This window comes from Dysidea avara, chromosome 7 (assembly GCF_963678975.1).
Source record: "Dysidea avara chromosome 7, odDysAvar1.4, whole genome shotgun sequence".
In the NCBI taxonomy this organism is placed as follows: domain Eukaryota; kingdom Metazoa; phylum Porifera; class Demospongiae; order Dictyoceratida; family Dysideidae; genus Dysidea; species Dysidea avara.
In genome coordinates, this window is record NC_089278.1 from 37866503 (window position 1) to 37888991 (window position 22489).

Sequence of the window (22489 nt, forward strand, 5' to 3'; positions counted from 1 at the left end):
CTTTATTGTGTAATCAGAAATGTAGATGGCAGGTATTACTAGTGTGGGATAGTTGATGTTATGGTGTGTTACCATAGGATGGGGATACAATGTTGATGTGTGCAGCACATGGAGGATGTACTGGAGTGGCCAGTGATCTACTCAATACAGGATCCATAGACATCAATGCAGTCAATAAGGTGTGTAAAGTGTTTGTATAGTAATGAAGTGTGAGTGTGTTGGTTAATGTAAGAGTAGATGTGTTTGTGGTATCACACAGTATACGTAGTAAGCTATGAATTGTCAATAGTTACCTTTAACCTTGTTATCACTTTAAAAATTTATGATCACCATGGGGTGGGGGTGAGGGTAATACAAGTGCTCTGTTGCTGGAATTATTGTATTAAGTGTTATGAGAATGGTGTGATCAGTATGAAATATATATCACAAGTAGAGCTCGGCGGTATTGAAATTTGAATACATGGTATTAGTAACAGGAAAATATCGCGATATATCGGTATATAGTTAGCTTGGTATTGTAACTATTTCATCATTTCTTAGGCTAGTATCAAGCGGCAAAAACCAAAAAAATATAGTTCAGTACAAGTAGGCATGTATTGTAATGTGGCAATCTCAAGTTTTTGTTCAAGGCATGTCTGCTAAACCATCAGCAAATTGGATAATTAAACACAAAAGGCTGGGTTAAAAGTAATCCTATAGCGGTATTCATCAATATACCAGTATTTTGATATATCAGTTATCAAAGGCTGTCACGGTATGATAATCGGTTATGATAAACGGTATTACCGATATATCGCAGAGCACTAATCACAAGAGAATATTTAAAATATCACATTGACAACTTTGTCATTTCTACATGTAAAGAACTTACATGTCACACATGTGATACACCCACTGGTCCCTGTACAAGCTATCAACAAAGAAACTTGGTGGTCTTCATTGATGAGTGTAGTTTCAATAAGAACAGAAGACTATGTGGACAGTGTCTATCACCACATTCACACTGTCCCTGGCTTTCAACTCAGGCTAACCGGAGTTGTTGAACTTGAGACAGTACTTGTTCACACTACTGCTCAACAAGCTAGCTGGGGATTGTGGACACTTATTGATAATGAGCACACAATGTACAGCGTTTAGGCACTTAATAAAACTACTGAAGTTGTAGCGACAACACAGAGATTAAGCTGTACAATGTGAGGTCGCTTACTATAGCCAGTGGGTGTCTCTTGCCAACATCAGCAGAATGAAATGATTGGGATTTTACCAGAAGCATAGCACATCTTGGAATACATTGTAGCCATGTTGTAGATCTTTTTTGAGTGTAGAAAATACTCACTATGTGACCAGCAGAAGCAAATTGTTATTGTTAACCAGAGTTGACTAGCTATGAATGCTTCACATTGTATCCCACCCCATGCCAACCCACCTCGTCTTGTTGTGACATGCTGGGCTTGGTTCGGCACTGCTCAATTAATTCATACGACAGCTTATTTCATGCTGTACCCAGGTTAGAAGGTAAGTGTGAACAGGGTGTAAGGCTTTGTATAACCTTTGCATCGGCCAACTGCTTTTGTAGTGTAGTGACTGTGACTGTTGTATTAGAGTGTTTTGTTGTGTAGTGTTAATGTCAACACACGTGTGGTCTACCATTGTATAATAGTTATACGGGCACAATGTTGAGTCTATGAAATTTATAAACCCGAAGGCCCGGGCTGTAGCGCACAAGCGAAGCGAGGGCGCTACTAAGGGCCTGAGGGTTTATAAATTTCATAGACTCCACATTGTGTCCGTGTAACTGTTTTAGACTCTATTTCACATTACACTCAGATTACTTACCACATCCATGGCTGTTTCTGCTGTATGCTCGGCAAAACCGGCTGGTTTTCTTGCGATAATACTAGCGCCATGGCAACTACGCATCCTCATGTGACAAAATAACCGCGCTCGTTAAATCACTACACGTGAACAATGCATAGTGATTGGATGAACCTAGATTTCGAGCATATGTTATATTGTGCCTGAAGGCGTGGAGTATATTAGAAAACAAGGTGGAGTATATGAGATTTATTACCCACCTAAAACAGCCTAAATAGAGTCTAAAGTGTATTAGTGTATGAGGAAGTGAACTGGTTTACTTGAGGTTACAATTTATCCATCATAATAGTGGTAAAGCACATACATTACTATGAACATATTGGAGATCATAGACTATAGCAACCTATGGCTATAATGACAGTCCTACATGATGAACCATAACCAGTTAAACCAGTTAAGTGTTAATTGACTGGGTGTTTGGTGGTTAACTGTAGACACTGGCAATAGTTAGGAATTATATGAGCATGTAAAATGTTTTAATCCAAGTTGTGTCTGTTACTGCAAACATTTGTAGTGTGTAGCTAAGTGTTATATGTAAGTTTCCTAGTACTTATTGAGGTGATGACAATTGGTCAGTGATTACTGACAGTTTACAATTGTAACACAAGGACACTTAGATACATTGTATATACATTAATTGTTTATTAGTGTAAACATGTTAGTATAGTCAGTATATGTGACCAGATTTTACAAAACCGATCCAAATCGCACATCAGGCAAAATCAAGCTAACACCACCAGTGGATAGCTACCCTTATCTACTACAAGTTTTGACCCTCAGCACTACTCAAACTACACGAGGCTGGTTTTAACAGACGTCTTTTCTGGGTGGTGTGGAGTGCTCAAATGGCGGTTTCAGGCCTTGTGAAGGACCTGGCTTGGCAAGAATCAGTGGTTTACTGGTGGACAGCCTTATAATGTTGGCCAGACGTTTTCTCTGTTGATTTTGCTACATATCAGCCACTAAGGAGCCAGCACAACCCTGTAATCTCGTGTCTGGACTCCATTCGTGGCCTGCCTCCATTTTGAGGTCTATCTTTTTCCCTCCCCTCCACCCCTTTGTGAGCACTCGTGATACTACTTCACTCGTCCAACTGCTCAGATTTTCTATCTTATTTGGCAGGAAACTCTACAAGCAACTACAAGTACTGGAAGTGGCCTGAAAGATAACAGATTGATGCATCTTTTGTGTAAATTTCATACGCGTGCTTGCTATCCTTGGAGACTTATGCTGGCTTCAATTCTTTAAAACCGTTTCTCTCGAAACTTCTAATGTGCGATTTGGATCATGTTTCCAAAATCCAGTCACATATGTTGTGTACATAGTTATGGTATACATTTGGTGATGTGTCGTATCACTTGTGTGTTGTTACAGTATGGTCGGAGTGCCCTTAATATAGCCATACGTGATGGGAATGAAGAATTAGCAGGTGCATTAATCACAGCAGGTACAGATATCAAGATCACTGACAATGTAAGAAATGTACATTCATGGTAACACTTCAAGAGGTGTTGTATGTGTAGTGACATGTTGTAAACAACAAGTTGATGTGTCAAATAATAATGCCAAGTTTTCATGTGGAATTTAGATATGTGTGGGATAGATACAGTGATCTAGTATATCTGTGACTGTATAATTATCTAGTTAGTAGTGATGGCTTAATCCGACAATATCCAAGTTCTGTTTGTCACTTCAAACTTTGAGTGTATTTCCAAAGAGTATAGAAGTGTGCAAGTAATTTATGTAGTGTGACATGTAGAGTGGCCACAAACCCTTTGTATTGTTTAGTACCAGCTGTTACCTCATTGTACTGTTATGTAACAACACAATAATAAATCTTTATACTTTCATGATTGTGTAATCAGAGATGTAGATGGCAGGTATTACTAGTGTGGGATAGTTAATGTGATGGTGTGTTACCACAGGATGGGAATACAATGTTGATGTGTGCAGCGCGTGGAGGATGTACTGAAGTGGCCAGTGATCTACTCAATACAGGATCCATAGACATCAATGCAGTCAATAAGGTGTGTAAAGTGATGAAGTGTGAGTGTGTTGGTTAATGTAAGAGTAGATGTGTTTGTGGTATCACACAGTAGTAAGCTATGAATTGTCATTCAGAGTTACCTTTAACCTTGTTATCACTTTAATAATATGTACAATCACCATGGGACGGAAAATTTTATTTGTCAAAGATTTCATTTCCTCCGTGTAAAGAAATGGCTTACATGTCACACATATGATACACCCACTGGTCCCTGTACAATCTATCAACAAAGAGACTTGGTGATCTTAATTGATGAGTGTAAGAGAATAGAAGACTACGACAGTACCTAGCATAAATTTTTCATCAGCCAACAGCTTCTGTAGCATGACTGTTGTATTAGAGTGTTTTGTTGTGTAGTATTAATTTTAACACACATGTGTGGTCTACCACTGTAGTGTATTAGTGTACCAAGAAGTGAACTGGTTTAGTTGAGGTTACAATTTATCCATCACTGGCATTGGTACCTGCCCTACGTGCAAGACCATTTCCACAGCAAACATTTTAATGCCAGACCAAACATTAAACACCAGCACTGCTCATGTAGCTATGTAGAGTACATGGTGACGTCACATTATTAAAGAGCATGAGATTTCCTTATGCCATCTTGCTGCATGGTTTTGACAGGAATGTAGTTCAATTATTCAGTGCGTCTACCCTACCAGTGACTTCAACGTGCTGTAAAGAACAAACAAAACTTTTGCTGCTTTACATGCAGGACAACTAATGCGACAATAATTAATATATTGGGAACCAAGCATAAATATTAGTGTACTATATTTGCTGTGTAGCATGCATGTCGATAGTGCTGTAAAGGGATATAAAACTTCTTATTGTTTTACTGTGATTTAATATCGTGTACTACTCCAGCTTGTTTCAGTACTTTTTATCGAAGTGCTATAGTTCCTACTCTAGTTGAAAATTCTAAATATTTGTGTACTTGTTTGTTAACATTTTTTTTGTAAATAATTATTATGACTGGCATACCGTATTTGAAATGGCACCTCATGCCCTATCTATATCAATTATTGTCTGAAAAGTGAAGTATCCATTACGTTTCATTGTCGACTATGTTCAACCCATTACACAACATGCAATCAAAATAGCCACTATGAAAAATATGGACAATTTCCGTTATGAAGGGAAGCCATCACGTGCTACCACCAAATCAACACTTTTCACTGTCAGCAAAGATGAATCGGACACAAAGGAGGATACTTGTAAGTCCATGAAGAATGCATAGTACGTACTGCGGTATGCCAAAAGGGACCTAAGCAATGTTGAATAGCAAAAAAGTCAAGCCCATATCCTTAGCTGTTATTGAGTTACACTTGTCTGAAGGTATCAGTCAGTTACTCAGTCAATCAGTCAGTAGAAAATTCCTTTAATATATATATATATTTTGTAATTCTGTAGCAACTTGTTAAAAGCATTAGTTTCCTAGTACTTGTTGAGGTGATGACTAAGGCTGACAGGCTGTAGGACCAGGTATCCTACAAACTTTTAGCTCTTGTGCTGTAAAGCCTCAATGAATTTTTTTTTTTTTTTAATCAGTTGTGAAATTTTGTTACTTTCACGATTATAGGAAGCAACATGTCACGATCATGATAATTATCATGACGTTATAGCTCACATGCATCAGTAACGTGTATGTACAACTTTCTATAAATTATATTTAATATAGATGAATAAAAAATAGGAATAGGGATCGCTGAAAAAAGCCACAAAACAAGAAGGGATCGCTGTGGTGGTAATGTAAACCACAAATCCCTATTTTGACTCTCTGTCATAAATCTTTAATTACATGCTCTGTCATTTTGAAGTGTGGAGATAACATGGTCATCAGAGTGTACCTGTCACAGAGTCTACCACTACACATTATAATGTAGCCTCATTGTATAGTACATGTCAACTCTCTGTTTACTAACAGAGATCTAACAAAGGAAAATTATTGTTATTTGAGTGTCTCAGAATATGTTCACTATCTTGGGCCAATCCATTCCATTGTCATATTGTGCCAAGCTGGGCCTGGCCTGGCACAACACAATCAATACACACTGCATTTTATATCAAACCATGTCATGTTGTACCGGAGTTAGGAGATAGTGTGAACATGGTGTAAAGGAGTCACCATACTCACTATTCAATATTGTTTTAAGATAGTATTATCTCTCAAAGACTGTGTTCTGTGTTCTCTTTGAATTTCTGTGTTGGCTTAAGCCAGACCATATTTACGCATCTCAATTTCAATTTTTTTTTTTTGTACCTCTTAACTCTGTGAAGTATGTTTGAACTAAGTAGAGTTGTGAAGATAACATGACATTGATGGTTGGTGTTCTGTTTGAATATTAAGAGAGAATAGTAAATTAAGGACAACCCCAGGTTGGAACTTTAGCACAAATTGTGTACATTCTCATCTGATGTGCTCATCATTTCCAGCACCACAACAATTTTGTGTTTTGGCTGATCTTGTGACAAAGTTGGGCTTAACATATCAGTCATTAAATTGTATGGTGTGATAAGAATAAATGTGTTTGTGATGTGTTAGTCATTTTAAGTGTTTTAAACCTGTTTCAGACTGTTTATGAAGTTTACTAAATGTCTGCCGGGGTAAGTTTCACTGTGGAGTGGTTATCCCATTTATTTAAAAGGGAGTACGGTCCATATTGAAAAGATGTGATGAAATGTTTGTGAATAATCTATAGCACTAGTACTTATGGCTAAGTGATACTGCCATTTTAGTATCACGATCGATACTCATCCTAAATAGATGTTTCCCAACTGATAGGGTAGCAAGGATAACACAACACTTCCTTTAGAGTGTTTTTCATGGCAAAACCAGTCCTGGTAAATATGATGTGTTAATATTAATTCCCATAATTGATTTGGGCTGAAATTTTATATAAAAGAAACCAGCGCCACTACCACATCAAGGCTAAGCTAGGATACGTTAAAATGTACCATAGCCAGCCAGGGTTTATGCAGTCAAAATTTTTCATTCGTGCATGGCTTCATGTTACTATAGTGATGATGATGTAGGGTGGTCACTACTGTCCTGATAATGATGATGTTGAGTGTAAATCATCTTATGTAATCAGATTAGTAACACTTACTCGTATCAATCACCACTCACTCAAATTGGACGTTTGGGAAATACTGTCATACGTTATGCTGCATACACGTATATCCATGACAACATGTGGTCAATGCATAATATATACCAGTGTGTGCTGTTCATTGATATGATGTAATGAATTGAAGGCAGTGCTGAGTGATAGGGGAAAATGTTGCTATTCAGCAAGTATCACGATAGTGACTACAGTTTTGATAGTTTGTGAACTACTTTACCAAGTGGATATTTTGTAAAATTGCCTTATTGTGTAGCTGTGATTTGTCCCATGCAAGCAGCACTTCTATGCCTGTTTGCTGTGGTGGTGTGGCCTCCATTACACAACTCAGACAATAAGGTAGCATTACATTACTAATAAAGATCTCCAGGGTTAAAAAAAACTGATAATCATGTTTTCAATGTGAATCTATATGCACTGATATCACTATCATCCTTGTTATTGAATATGGTGATGTATCACACTGTCGATATTATTGCTGCTCATGCTCAGCCCAAACAGAAGAACTGTGACATGTTTTGTGATTGTGTGTCCATATTTGTCATAGACCAACCACTTTATTCTGTAGTGTAGTGACTGTTGTATTAGAGTATTTTGTGGTGTAATCTGACCAACCAGCTCACTTTCTTTCTGAGTTAGTGGAATCTGATTTGATCTATAGAATATCTGGATCTGACTTGGGTAGGATCACATGTGAAACCATCAATATGAGCATACGTGTCACAGATTAGAAGTCCAGCTTAATTTCATGACTACTCATTTATCAGTAAAAGTGTGTTGCCGTCTGTAAGATTAAGTGGAGCCATGCCCACTTCCCAGAAAAGGTTTTGCTACTTATAGACATCATTAGGTGTAGCCACAATAACTTATAAGAAATGTGTTACTGACTACTAACGTGTGTTAGTGTTTGGTTATCGTATAGGTTCCTACTTACTTTACACCATAGATGTTATACAAGTATGAGGAAAGATTATAAAGTTTGCATTTGAGTAGCAATGAAACAAGTAAGGTCATCTACACCTGCTAGTGGACATTTAATCCCTACTTCCATACTACCGACAGGCTGTTTATGATTGAAGTAGAAATTAAATGTCCATTAGTATAGCTGCTGGTGTAGATGATTTCCCTTGTTTCATTGCTTTTGTATTATTAGAAGAAGATCTGATGACCTCTGCCACCTGGCTGGCTAATCCCAGTCTGTGAGTAATCTGAGATCATAGACTATAGTGACCTAAGGTTATAATGACAGTCCTACATGATGAACCATAACCAGTTAAACCAGTTAAGTGTTATTTGACTGGAGTGTTTGGTGGTTAACTGTAGACACTGACAATAGTTAGGAATTGTATGAGTGTGTAAAACAGTTTAATCTGGTTAAGTTGCGTCTGTTACTTCAAACATTTGTAGTGTGTAGCTAAGTGTTGTATGTAAGTTTCCTAGTACTTATTGTGGTGATGACAATTGGTCAGTGATTACTGACAGTTTACAATTGTAACACAAGGACACTTAGCCACATTGTGTATACATTAATTGTTTATTAGTGTAAACATGTTAGTATAGTCAGTATATGTTGTGTACATAGTTATGGTATACATTTGGTGATGTGTTGTATCACTTGTGTGTTGTTACAGGATGGTCAGAGTGCCCTTAGTATAGTCCTATGTTGGAGGAATGAAGAATTAGCAGGTGCATTAATCACAGCAGGTGCAGATATCAAGATGACTAGCAATGTAAGAAATGTGCATTCATGGTAACACTTCGAGAGGTGTTGTATGTGTAGTGACATGTTGTAAACAACAAGTTGATGTGTCAAATAATAATGCCAAGTTTTTATGTGGAATTTAGATATGTGTGGGATAGATACAGTGATCTAGTATATCTGTGACTGTATATCTAGTTAGAAGTGATAGCTTAGTCCGACAATATCCAAGTTCTGTTTGTCACTTCAAACTTTGAGTGTATTTCCAAAGAGTATAGAAGTATGCAAATAATTTATGTAGTGTGAAATATAAAATGGTTACAAACCCTTTGTATTGTTTAATACCAGCTGTTACCTCATTGTACTGTTATGTAACAACACAATAATAAATCTTTATTGTGTAATCAGAAATGTAGATGGCAGGTATTACTAGTGTGGGATAGTTGATGTTATGGTGTGTTACCATAGGATGGGGATACAATGTTGATGTGTGCAGCACATGGAGGATGTACTGGAGTGGCCAGTGATCTACTCAATACAGGATCCATAGACATCAATGCAGTCAATAAGGTGTGTAAAGTGTTTGTATAGTAATGAAGTGTGAGTGTGTTGGTTAATGTAAGAGTAGATGTGTTTGTGGTATCACACAGTATACGTAGTAAGCTATGAATTGTCAATAGTTACCTTTAACCTTGTTATCACTTTAAAAATTTATGATCTTAACACACACATGTGGTCTACCACTGTAGTGTATTAGTGTACCAAGAAGTGAACTGGTTTACTTGAGGTAACAATTTATCATAATAGTGGTAAAGCACATACGTTACTATAAACATATTGAAGATCATAGACTATAGTGACCTATGGCTATAGTGACAGTCCTACATGATGAACCATAACCAGTTAAACCAGTTAAGTGTTATTTGACTGGAGTGTTTGGTGGTTAACTGTAGACACTGACAATAGTTAGGAATTGTATGAGTGTAAAATGGTTTAATCTGGTTAAGTTGCGTCTGTTACTGCAACATTTCTAGTGTGTAGCTAAGTGTTGTATGTAAGTTTCCTAGTACTTGTTGAGGTGATGACAATTGGTCAGTTATTACTGACAGTTTACAATTGTAACACAAGGACACTTAGCCACATTGTGTATACATTAATTGTTTATTAGTGTAAACATGTTAGTATAGTCAGTATATGTTGTGTACATAGTTATGGTATACATTTGGTGATGTGTTGTATCACTTGTGTGTTGTTACAGAATGGTCGGAGTGCCCTTAGTATAGCCCTATATGAGGGGAATGAAGAATCAGCAGGTGCATTAATCACAGCAGGTGCAGATATCAAGATCACTGACAATGTAAGAAATGTACATTCATGGTAACACTTCAAGAGGTGTTGTATGTGTAGTGACATGTTGTAAACAACAAGTTGATGTGTCAAATAATAATACAAAATGTTTCATATGATGTGTGCTACATTAATCTTGTATATACTGTACACATGATAGTGTATCTAGTCATGGAACTTGAATGTGGTAATGGCTGTAACTTATAGTGTGTACAAATTAGAGCTGTGAAACCTTACCAGGTAAACCGATTAACTGATCTGTTGTTCCACTTACCAGTTGTTGTTTTTTCTTTTGAATAACTGGTTAACTGATCTCCAACATATTCTCTCAAACAGTGTACATTTTAGATACTCTTCTCACTCCTTAACTGATATCACACTTGTAGTAGGATTCAGCTTTAGGCATAATCACTTTGTGCTTATTAGTTTGGCCACTATAGGACAATCTGACCAACCTTACTACAAATTTAAAGGTGCACATAGCTTAACATGTTAACATGAAAATGAATAATTGCAGAAAATGTTATTCAATTCAGTTAATCAGATAACCGACAGTTATGATCTGCCAATTGTTACATTTTGTCCAGATTCACAGCTCTAGTATAGACAGTGACAGGTTATGGTCTAGTTGTTACATGTTTGTACTACCACAGGATGGGAATAATTTACTTCATGAAGCAGCGTGGGGTAATTGTAGCAGTGTTATTGGTGAACTAGTCAAGGCAGGGCTAGATGTGAATATAGTTAACAAGGTGAGTGAGAGTTTGGTAGCATTTTGTGTGATGATTAAAAACAAGGTCTCTTAATTCCATAGAGGCTTGTAACACTCTGTATAGTGTAGATACTTTTTGTGACACACCTGTAAGGCCCTTAAAATTACATATGGTTTATTCAGTAGGTGTTTTGTATACAATTACTACTACACTTTTTCACAAGCAGTTTGGAGTCTAAACAATGCATTCAGTTAGGAGACTAACCATTTGGCATCATGTGCAGATTGCTATAATAAAACACACACTGAATAAATTTTGACCTATTTTCGCTGGCATTGTGGATTTTTTAGTGTGGTACACTTATTCTGAAATACACACATCCACTGAGCTCCCATTTATGAATTTACAGATATTTTGTACACTATTGCGTGTTTGTCACATAATCTGTTACAGGAGCGTACACGGGAATTTTGAAAAGGGGTTTCCACTACAGCTAAGTGACTGTTATATTAGAGTAGTTTATATTACCTGACTGCTCTATTAGAGTATCTCGATCTTTTCACCAAAATCATAATTCAGAAAAATGCTATAAGTGTTGCTATCATGTTAGAAACTATTGATAAGTTTAAAAATGTGTCCTGGTCCATGATAGATTCCAGATTCTGGAAACTACTATCCAAAACTAGTTCCCTCCCAAAAGAAATAAGAATTAAACCTGACATGTCACCAACAGAATGTCATACTGAATCTGTTCTACTTAAAGAAAGGTGGTCTCTGATTCAAGCAGGATGCAATCGCAAGAAAATTAAAATTTGAAGCTCAAAAATCTTTGTTAACAACAAACTACATGGGGAAGTAATAAACTCAGTCCTTGTATTGTCCCAGTCCTCATCTCAGGAAACGCAGATGGACTCATCGGATGAATGACTACTCCAAGACCACTGCACCTCTCACCAAGTAAATTACAAATCTGATTATTCCACATCAAATTTTTTGCACTTAGGTATCGTAAATTGTTGTGGTATTGTAAATAAACACCTAGAGATACAGGACTTAATGCTCTCTCAAAATTTAGATGTACTGTTTTGCACTGAAAGTCACTTGGAAGACTCGATATCAAATTCTGAAATATTTTTATCAAACTACTCTGTATATAGAAAAGACAGGAACAGGCAAGGAGGTGGGGTTTTTATTGCTGTTCGCACAGATATACCTTCATGTGAAATTAACATAGTTTCAAGCCTGGAGATCATTTGGGTTTAACTTCATACAATCTCTTCGGGTGATGTAATTCTTGGCTGTTTTTACCACCCTCCACACTTACCATCTTCAGTATTGGATAATCTAAGAGATTCCCTGCAACACATTAGATCACAGTTTCCAAGTGCGAAAATAATTCTTGGTGGTGACTTTAATTGCCCTGGCATTGACTGGTCAACTGGAACTCTTTTTGAATCATACATATCACCTACACTAAGAGACACCCTTATCACAACAATGGATGATTTTCTGATGCAGCAAGTTGTGACTTTCCCTACTAGAGGTACCAACATACTAGATCTTTGCTTTACTACAGATCCTGATCTGGTTCAATCCTGCCAACCTTTTCCTGGTGTAAGCGACCATGACATAGTGTTATTAAAATTTCAACTTCTAACTACTCCTCCTAAGAACAACAGAAGAAAAATATACCTTTACAGCAGGGCAAATTGGGATGCCATATGTGAAAACATCGTTACCATTTCGGATCAGTATTTTCTACAAAATCAAAACACTACTAAAACTGTTGAAGAAAACTGGTCTTTCTTTCACACTCACATTACAAAATTAATTGATAAACACATTCCTAGTAAATAAAACAAATCGTCCCTGGATGTCAGCTTCTCTAAGGAGACTCATCAGAAAAAAGCAACGGCTTTATAACGTTACAAAACGTTACAACAGTAATACTATATGGAGGGAATACAAACACATTCGTCAAAATGTGCGCAATCTAATGAGACAGCAACACACTAGCTATCTTTCCAATGCTTTATTCTCTGATGACACAAATGGTAAAAAGTTCTTCTGGTCTGGAGATACATTAAAAATCAGAAGAAAAACAATAGAACCATTACTAGTCTTAAATCCCAAACTGGCAGCTTAGTCTTTGACTCTCGACAAAAATCAGAAGTACTTAATCATCAATTTCAAACTGTGTTTACTACTGAAAACTTAACAAATTTCCCTCACAAAGGCTCATCCGACTATCCGCAAATTGACGATATTGAGATTACTACCTCAGGTGTATGTAAGTTACTATCAGACTGCAATCCACACAAATCAGCTGGTCCTGACAATATCCATTCATGTTTTCTGAAGAACACTGCCAATGAAATAGCACCTATGTTAACACACTTATTTCAGTCCTCACTAAGTACTGGAATCATACCATCCGTGTGGAAACAAGCTTATGTCACACCAATATACAAAACAGGATCAAGAAGTGATGCCAGAAATTATCGTCCTATTTCTTTAACATCCATAATCTGCAAAACTTTAGAACATATAATATGTAGTCACATAATGAATCATCTTGATACCCACAATATTTTATTGAAACATCAGTATGGTTTCAGATCTAGACACTCATGTGAAACACAACTCCTAACCGTTATTGACGATTTTGCTAAGGCTATAAATGACAAAAAACAAGTTGACACCTGCATGCTTGATTTTTCCAAAGCTTTTGACAAGGTACCCCACCAACGACTCCTGCATAAACTTGAGTTCTATGATATTACTGGTGACACTTTATCGTGGCTTGCAGTTTTCTTATCAGATCGTTCTCAACAAGTAACTATAAATGGTGCATTATCTTCCCCATGCAAGGTCAATTCTGGAGTACCTCAAGGGTCTGTACTTGGCCCAACACTTTTCCTTGTGTACATCAATGACATAGCTAATGGTATACAAAGCCAACTTCGTCTATTTACAGATGACTGTATAATATATAGAACCATAAACACTCCCGAAGACCATACAACATTACAACAAGACTCAAACCAGCTATCCAAGTGGGTTACAACCTGGAATATGGAATTTAATATATCCAAATGTAACATTTTACGAATATCACATCTCCACACTACAAGTAACTACACCTATACAATGTATGAAACTCAACTAAAGTAAGTGAAAGAACATAAATATCTTGAAGTGTGGATCAATGACAAACTGTCATGGCAAACTCACATCCTGTATACTTGTAACAAAGCAAATCGAACACTGGGATTCCTACAAAGAAATCTAAGAACCTGCCCTACTTACTTGAAAGAACAAGCATACAAACAACTAGCGCTTCCACCACTTGAATATTGTGCTCCTATTTGGGACCTTCACCATCAAACAGACATCAACAAACTAGAGTCAGTTCAACGCAGAGCAGCAAGATTTGTTCTCAACAAACCATGGAATAATAATTTGGACAGTGTAACTGTGATGCTAAATGATTTGAAATGGCCAACACTCCAAAGTCATCGCAAATATCTTAGATTATCCTACTATTCAAAGTTGTAAATCATCTTCAATTAATACCTGAACAATATTTACCCTCACCCGCAAGACTGACATCAACTAGATCAAATCATCCTTGTAAATTTTACCACATTCAAACCTCTTGTGATACTTACAAATTCTCCTTCTTCCCCAAAACAATACCTGAATGGAACAGTCTCCAAATCAATAACATTAATAACCTTGCAGATTTTAAACTTGTATTAACTAATAACTAAATAAATTTTTGTATTAGCGTTTTACCCCTTTAGGGGCTTTGCTAATTAATAAAATAAAATGAAACCTAAAGTTTAATGTTTCAAGTAGTGTATAAAATCCAAAGGGGTTTCCTGAAACCCCTGGAAACCCCCCTTGGTACGCCCCTGCTGTTAAAATTTTTGCAAGAACAGGTGAATTGAATGCTTCTTAAGTTGATAATAGTGTTATTAAATACTCTAAATCATTTGTGATTGGCTGGAGAAGGCACTTCTTTGTTTTCGAGAATGTTGTGGTGTGTACACATGTGTTAACACTACAATAATGATAAGGACTAGCCAGAGAGAACATTGCTTAGATGTATACATAACAAAAACTTCAAAGTAATTGTCACACAACAAATATGAAATTTAAACAACAAATACAAACAAGGTAGCTATAGCAACAAATTACTGTAACATAGACAACATAATTAAGTTTGTAAGTCTTTTAAGGTGTAACGTTAATTACGTTGTGTTACTATGACATCACATCATGTGTGATTATTATGTCATAGTGTATATAACTTTATTTAGTTCTTCTCATTCCATTGTTCACTCTTAACTGTCCAGTCATGTGATTAAGATAGTTATTAACAAGACTGTGTATCCTACATGTGTTAATATTATTTGTGATGAATGTTGACAATGTCTTTTTGTTTCATATACATTTATAGGATGGTAAGACTCCTCTGGATATAGCAATAGATAGAGGTAATAGTTCAACAGTTCACTGGTTTGTCAAACATCACAATATTGACATATCACATTACGATGAGGTGAGGATATGTTGTGTACACTTAATGAACCACAAGATGGGTGTATTGGTGGACATGATACAAGTGCTTCTGAAATTTATTACTGTTAATTGCATATTTCTAATATTTGACGAGGAGGAAGTGATAGGAGGAATGTTTAGCAATATCTACACCACGTTACCTTGTGCTTCCTAAGATGAACAGCAAATTCTTATTGCAAGGCAGGTGTACGACTTTATAATTCTCTTTTCAATTCTCTGTAAGGCCAAACTAGCAGCATCTGCTCTTCTTTTTCAATACCCTGAGAGGCTTTGTTAGCATGCACATTGCTTTCTTTGACAATTATTATGCTTAAACACACATACATAAGGCGTCCCTATAGTATTACACATGGATTCCACCCAGCAAACACTTACACACGTGATCCCTGTAGATTTCAAGAGCGATTTATGTGCCTGGAGTAGTGGGGTTGAATGGGGTTGACCGGCTGAATAGACTAAACTTGAAGTGTACTCTCGAATGGTATTGGTAAAAACTTTCATGAACGTTTGGTTAAACTTTCAATACAAAATGTATGCGCTCACGTGTGCGTGTCCAACCTCCTCTGATTGTACACAAATTTGTTAGATGATTCTATTATATTTGTTGTGTTCAGTACAGTAGTGTGTACATTAAGGTGACTATTATGTGATGGATATGTTTATATGTCACAAGTATTGTACTGTGTAATGATACATGTTTAGTGACAGAGAAGTATGACAGTTATACTAATATATAATCCTGATCCCTACACATCATAAAAATAGTGATTCAAATGGCACACTTGTGTAAGGTAGTAATGTACCTAAATTTGTGTATCATATTTTGTACATCAACATGTATTAGGATACACAGCAGGAGATTAGTAGGCTGGTGAAATGGGAAGAAAGCCAAGATAAACGTGAGGATCACAGGATGTATTTGTGTGATTGCTGAAAGTTTTTAACAGCCAAATTCTTTTTATGTATAATGTGGGTGTGTGTCTGAGTTTTCAGAAATTGCTTGAGAAAGCTGTGTGTGCTGTACGAGCATTCTTAGAAAAACTACTCTGATTGTTGGCCATGTATGCTAGAAGGAATGATGTTACAACTAAATTGGCTCTTCCAACTGAAAAACAACATGGCTAGCCTCATAGGCTACCAGGAACGGCAAGTTTCTTTGAATTCATACCAGCAGATATACTAGTGGACGTTTAATCCCTAATTCAGTCTATACCCATGACTGAATTAGGGATTAAATGTCCACTAGTATATCTTCTGCTGGTACAAGTGACCTCCCTTATTTCCTTACCTTTTATGGCTATGATCGTACAATTCCTAACTTTTCCTTCTACTTGTTTGTTTACTTTTTGTAATATAATTATAACTGGTGAACCAACATGTACTGTATCAAAAGAAAGAATGGTGCCATAGAGATTTTAAAAATTGCTAATTAAGTATTACATGACCTGCTGAGCAAAAACTGGACTTGTTTGTGTAATTGTTGAAATAAATACCACTGAAATACATTGAGCATTTTACAAAAATAATTTATGCATATTTTATCGCTTCTAAAAAAGACACGAATTAAATTATCTTACCAAATTTGTCTTTTCATGTAGAGTAAGAGTATCTTTGATTTGTTTCTGTACTACAATGGGTAACATGTGTTTGTTTACATTGTGGTAAAAAATAAGTTTATTGTCATCGTTTCTAAGCTTGAACAGTATTCTTGCTTAATGACATAGGTCAAAATCTGTACCTAATGAATGCCCCAGTTCATGATCATAATGACACAAGTATCAACTCTGTAGCATTTTGTACTTGTGATTTATGATCGATTAATGAGCACCTGTAATTGCTTGCTGTTTTGGTAATGTACAAATCAATTGTTTCACTCTTCTTGCTGTCTATCACTATTACCCCAAAAGTACTCACCAGATAAGACCAAAATTTGAACAACCCTTTCTTTGTTTCCTATAGACAACAAAAAATTGTAAAATAAAGTTTAAGAAAATGTAAACAAGTTGGGTTTTTGCTCAGTGGGTCTCACATAACAATAAATTTCTGATGTGTGCATGTGACTGATTATTATACAGTGTGTACATTTGTCCACACAGAAAGACAAGATTATGTGGAAGAACTGATACGTCAAGCTAAGAAAGATGGGCTTACAATTGTAATAAGACCTGCTAAGGTCATTTTCTGTGGAGCTGCTCGAGCAGGTAAAACCAGCTTTTCAAGGCTCCTTCGAAACCTACCATATAAGAAGAACTACACCAGTACAGGAGTTGGTCACACTGAACAAGTGTTACTATCTGGCAAGGTTAATGTTAAAGGAACAAACTGGGTGCACCTTGACATGGAATCAGAAGTAAAGCAACTAACACAACATTTATTAGCCAGAGTGAAAGAGAAGTCAAAGAGAATTTCAAAACTGACAAAGTCCCGTGGTCCGTTACTTAGTCCAGTCTATTTTGATTCTAGCACCGATGATGATGATGGCTCTAGCACTGATGATAGCACTGATTTGAGTTCTGCCGAATTTGTCACAATGGATAAGCCCTTGGTTACAGTAGAGCGAACTATGACAACTAATACTGCAGCTGTGTCTATTAAACCTTCTAGTTCTCAAATGATACCAGAAATATGGGACATCCTCACACTGCTTGACACAGGTGGTCAGCCTGAGTTCATTAACATGTTACCTGCTATAAATGCTTCTGCAGCTTTCACCTTCATTGTCCTCAACCTGTCCAGTGGAATTGATTGTCTTGACCAGAAGGTGGTAGCTGAACACAGTGACAAAAGTTATACTAAACATCAGTTAAATTATACCAATTGCCATTTGCTGAAATGTTTATTGTCCTCAGTAAAGGATTCAGCCAGTAGAAAATCATACTATCCTCACCACTTGATGGTACAAGAAGACCAACATATAGACCCTGCAGTGTGCTTTATTGGTACATGTTGTGATAAGATCAAAGATGAAATTGAAAATGTAGTAGAAACAATTGACCAAAGGATTAATGAATTGGTATGTGACGTTGATGTAGAATCTAATAAATCTTTTAAAGTTTGGACTGATAGTAATGGAAAGATGTTATTCCCAGTTGATAACACTACTGCTGGAACTTACCAGAGTAAAGATTGTGTTCCAAATATAATTCGTCAAGAATTTATTAAGAAGATATTATCCAAGAAGGCTCAGTTTGAAATACCAATTACATGGTTTATATTAGAATTACAATTACGTACCCTCCATGAAGAGGAAGGTAGAGTTTGTATACCATTAGATGATGTCAAGAAAACTTGTGATCAAATTCTTCCTGAAGGTCAAAACCTGGAGATCAAAGAGATCAAAGAAATTTTAAGCTTTTATCATTCACTTGGCATGTTGTTATACTTCAATGAGGTGGATGGTATGAACAACTTTGTTGTAACTGATTCTCAGTGGCTGTTTCGTAACCTCACTACAATTGTAACGTGCAAGTTTGATACTGGTAAATGTCTGGATAAAAATTTGCTTGATCAACTAGTTAACAAAGGAATTATGTGTAGAAAATTACTTGATGATCTCAACTTGGATGTGCAGGATATTGAGTTAGGATCATTTTTAAATCTTCTCAAACACTTGAAGTTGATTGTACCTTTTGATGATGAATCATTTTTCATGCCGAGCATCCTCCCTACATGTGATGTAGAAGATGTTGATGAAGTTTTTAAAGAGAGTGAATATGGTAAACCAGTATTTTATGTTGATGACAACAATTACTTTACAGTGACTCCCCTACTAATAAAATTCACTGGTGATACAATTCCAAGAGGTCTATTTAGTTTTCTTGTAATTCAGTTACTCCAAAACAACCAGCCCAGTATTCAACTGTATGGTATGAACAAGGGCCATGAGTATCGTCGTTATTCTAATCTCATGTCATTTGTTATCAATGATGATATGACTCAGTATTTATCACTTGTTGATAGAAACTCTTATTTAGAAATACAAGTTAGAATAAAGGATAATGAACCGTCCACAGTTTATTATGACGCTCAAGTTGCTGTAACTGATGCTCTGAAAGATGTCTGTGAACAATTTGGTTGGCAGCATAATGACTTTAAGTATGGATTCCTCTGTAACTGTTGTCATTCACACAGCCACAAACATTTGATGTTCCCATCCAAAACCAAGCCTGATGAACGTGCCATATGTGATCATCAACAATCAACCAAATTAGGAGATTCACACCGAGTTTGGTTTAAGGTTTGTTGGTACTCTCACATTAATATTGTCTAGTGCTAGTATTAGCCTACTTTCAATGGGTTATTTTTGAAGGAGTTCAATTCGAAGAGCAGTGGTTGTATGAAATTTTTAACTCTACTAATTACACAATTAATTATGTAGCTAAGCTTTGATCTCGCTACTACCAAGAGTATAGTATAATAGAAACCAAGAATATTGAATGGGTGTATTACCCTGTAATTAATGATTGCGTGAAGTAGCACGGATATTTCAGTAATTGTTCGTTTATATTGTCATTAAGGATTGCTGTATTTAGCCCAATTCGGGCACTAAACCAAGTGAAAACATGATAGCATTAAAGAAAAATGGCTAATGTTAAAGTTCTGGCACTGCCAAGCAGATCCCTGAAGGTGTGGCAATGTGCAACCGTTGTTTTAGCAAGCTGGAGTTATCTTGGGTCCTTACTACACTTTCCTTGTACAATAACTGTTGAATATTTGGTTGAATAACGCGGAAAACTGGCAAACAAAGACCCGTTGCCACATACACATTTCAAATTACTATTTCACGTAAATGAGCAATTACTGAAATATCCATGTTACTTTATGCAATCATTAATCACGGGCTATTACACCATTCGACACTCTTGGTTTCTATTATATACTCCTAAGAAGTGTGTAATTGTTGAACTATACTCCCCTGTAGCATATCATGGCTTTACATTGTTAATTACTAGTCAGCAAGGTAATCAAAATTTCCCTCCACTAGTGGACATGTGCAGTAATTCATACTCTTGTCATTTCACTCTACTTGTCTGCAAAACAAAACTTCCCCTAGTGTAGTGGTCCATGTTTCATTGTAGACGTGATATCCCTTTATCATGTGAGCACATGGTTGCCATTCAATAACAACCCGCTTGGTTAAACAACAACGGCCAAAATTCGTTTTTTGGCATTATACATGACGTTTGAGCATTAAGCCTATGAAATTAGTTTTACCAGCTGCTCTTTGATAATTTCCTTTACCAATAGTAACCAATAGTAACCCATCATACAGTAGTTAGTTGTACAGTAATGTCAGTACTGGTATAGTTTGTCATGTATACACAAGTGTTGGTTTCCAGAAACCAGCTATTAATATAATTGAGATACTATCATACAGTTCTACTGTACTGTATGTTGCTACATGAATTGTACAATGCTAGCACTGCTAACCAGTTAACGTAGTGTGCTGGTATACAGTGAAATGTTTTTGAAAATAAAATTTACACACAACACCAACTAGTAGTATCAGTCAAGAGTATTTCCATACCAAAGTGTTTATACTACATGTTTTGTATTCATGGTTTTCTGTAGAGAATCCCTACTTGTAGCAGTACAAGTTTGTCTGAAGGTAAATTAATCTAAACTGTACACATGGCTGGTCACATGTTTTATTAATTTCAGAACAAACCAGTCAATCATCTACATCACCACATGAACAACCAGTATCAATTGATAGTACAATATTAGTACAAGGTATGTGTTGTTTATACTTGTACACCAGAGCCCACTATACCAACTTGAACACACGAGTTATCCCCATGATAGAATCAGAGTTGGTTACTCCATAAATCTGTATACCATCAGTGCCAAAGAGAAAAGGATTACTGTATAGTGGGTTTTTACTGCACCTATAATTTATCACAAATCTTAAAAGCGTGACACAAATTTCCACAAATGCAGCTATCCGCGAAAATAAAATCTGCTGATTTTATTATTTCAATTACTAGAAACGCAGTGAAAGAGATGGAAGCGTTGTTAAGCAGTTGTATGCATGGCTATCATGTTTATTTTATAAAGATATTTTGGACTCCTATCATTGGCGAGGAACTTACTTGTGGGGATGTGTGCTGCTACGTGACGACCCAACACTTACTGCGCTCCCTCTAAAGGATATGCAGTTAGTTTTCGTTTCATGGTGGCACAACAATACGTATTGATTGATACTAGGGCTCAAACGAATATTCTATTATTCGAATATTCGTTTCAAAGGAAATATATAACATCAGTGGTAGAGTACATGGAAATTCGTGATCCTACATAAGCATATCTATGACATAAGTGATCAAATCATGTTGATTCTGAATTGTATTAAAGAGACATCTTGTACAGCCGCAGGATTATTGATATCTCATCCATATCAATGTTGAAAAAGAATATTCGAATATTCGGTAGTTGTGAATAAAGAATATTCGAATAGTAAAAACCATTATTTGTTTGAGCCCTAATTGATACATACCGTATTGTTGTGCCACCATGAAACGAAAACAAACTGCATATCCTTTAGAGGGCGTGCAGTACGCAAGTTACAGGGCAAGAAGACACGAAAAGTTGAAAACACACAAAATAAAATAAGCACAAATTTAATTACTGCAGTTAGCCACTGTTTGCAAAATAAAGTCTTCGTGGTAAAAACCCGCTATACAGTACTGCATTTATATACTACTGTAATTGTGTAGGTTAAAATGTACTATAGTGACAATGTTCATTAGAAACTCATGTTTATGGTAACTTTTCAGAACCAAAGATGAAGATCTTGAATAGGATAGTTATCCCTAAGATAAGAGCGGAATGGGAAAGTGTTGCTTACTCCATGGACTATGATCCATACACCGTTAGTGCCATAGAGAAAGAGTCACGTAATCTCCAGGATTGTTGTCAGAAGTTGTTTAAAGACTGGCTTACCACTAGTAATGGTTCTAGCCCAAAGACATGGAAAACACTACTGAAGTGTATTGAAGATGTGGAGGAGCTTACAGCTGCAGTGGAGGAGATTAAAGCAGAACTGGTCAAAGGTAATGAATCAACTTTATTTGTAATGATGTTCACATGACATTGT

The 22489-nt window shown here is 36.3% G+C and overlaps 1 protein-coding gene across 1 annotated transcript in view; it reads left to right on the plus strand.

The window, feature by feature from the left end:
* LOC136260881 (uncharacterized) overlaps positions 1-22489 on the plus strand; it is a 44953-nt gene that overhangs the window by 22141 nt on the left and 323 nt on the right. Inside the window, exons 13-25 of the mRNA XM_066054783.1 lie at positions 78-179; positions 3250-3348; positions 3801-3902; positions 8679-8777; positions 9215-9316; positions 10005-10103; positions 10747-10845; positions 15272-15373; positions 16238-16292; positions 17490-19630; positions 20965-21001; positions 21055-21126; positions 22170-22445. Of these exons, the coding sequence (XP_065910855.1) occupies positions 78-179; positions 3250-3348; positions 3801-3902; positions 8679-8777; positions 9215-9316; positions 10005-10103; positions 10747-10845; positions 15272-15373; positions 16238-16292; positions 17490-19630; positions 20965-21001; positions 21055-21126; positions 22170-22445 (3385 nt within the window). The remainder of the gene's footprint in view (positions 1-77; positions 180-3249; positions 3349-3800; positions 3903-8678; positions 8778-9214; positions 9317-10004; positions 10104-10746; positions 10846-15271; positions 15374-16237; positions 16293-17489; positions 19631-20964; positions 21002-21054; positions 21127-22169; positions 22446-22489) is intronic.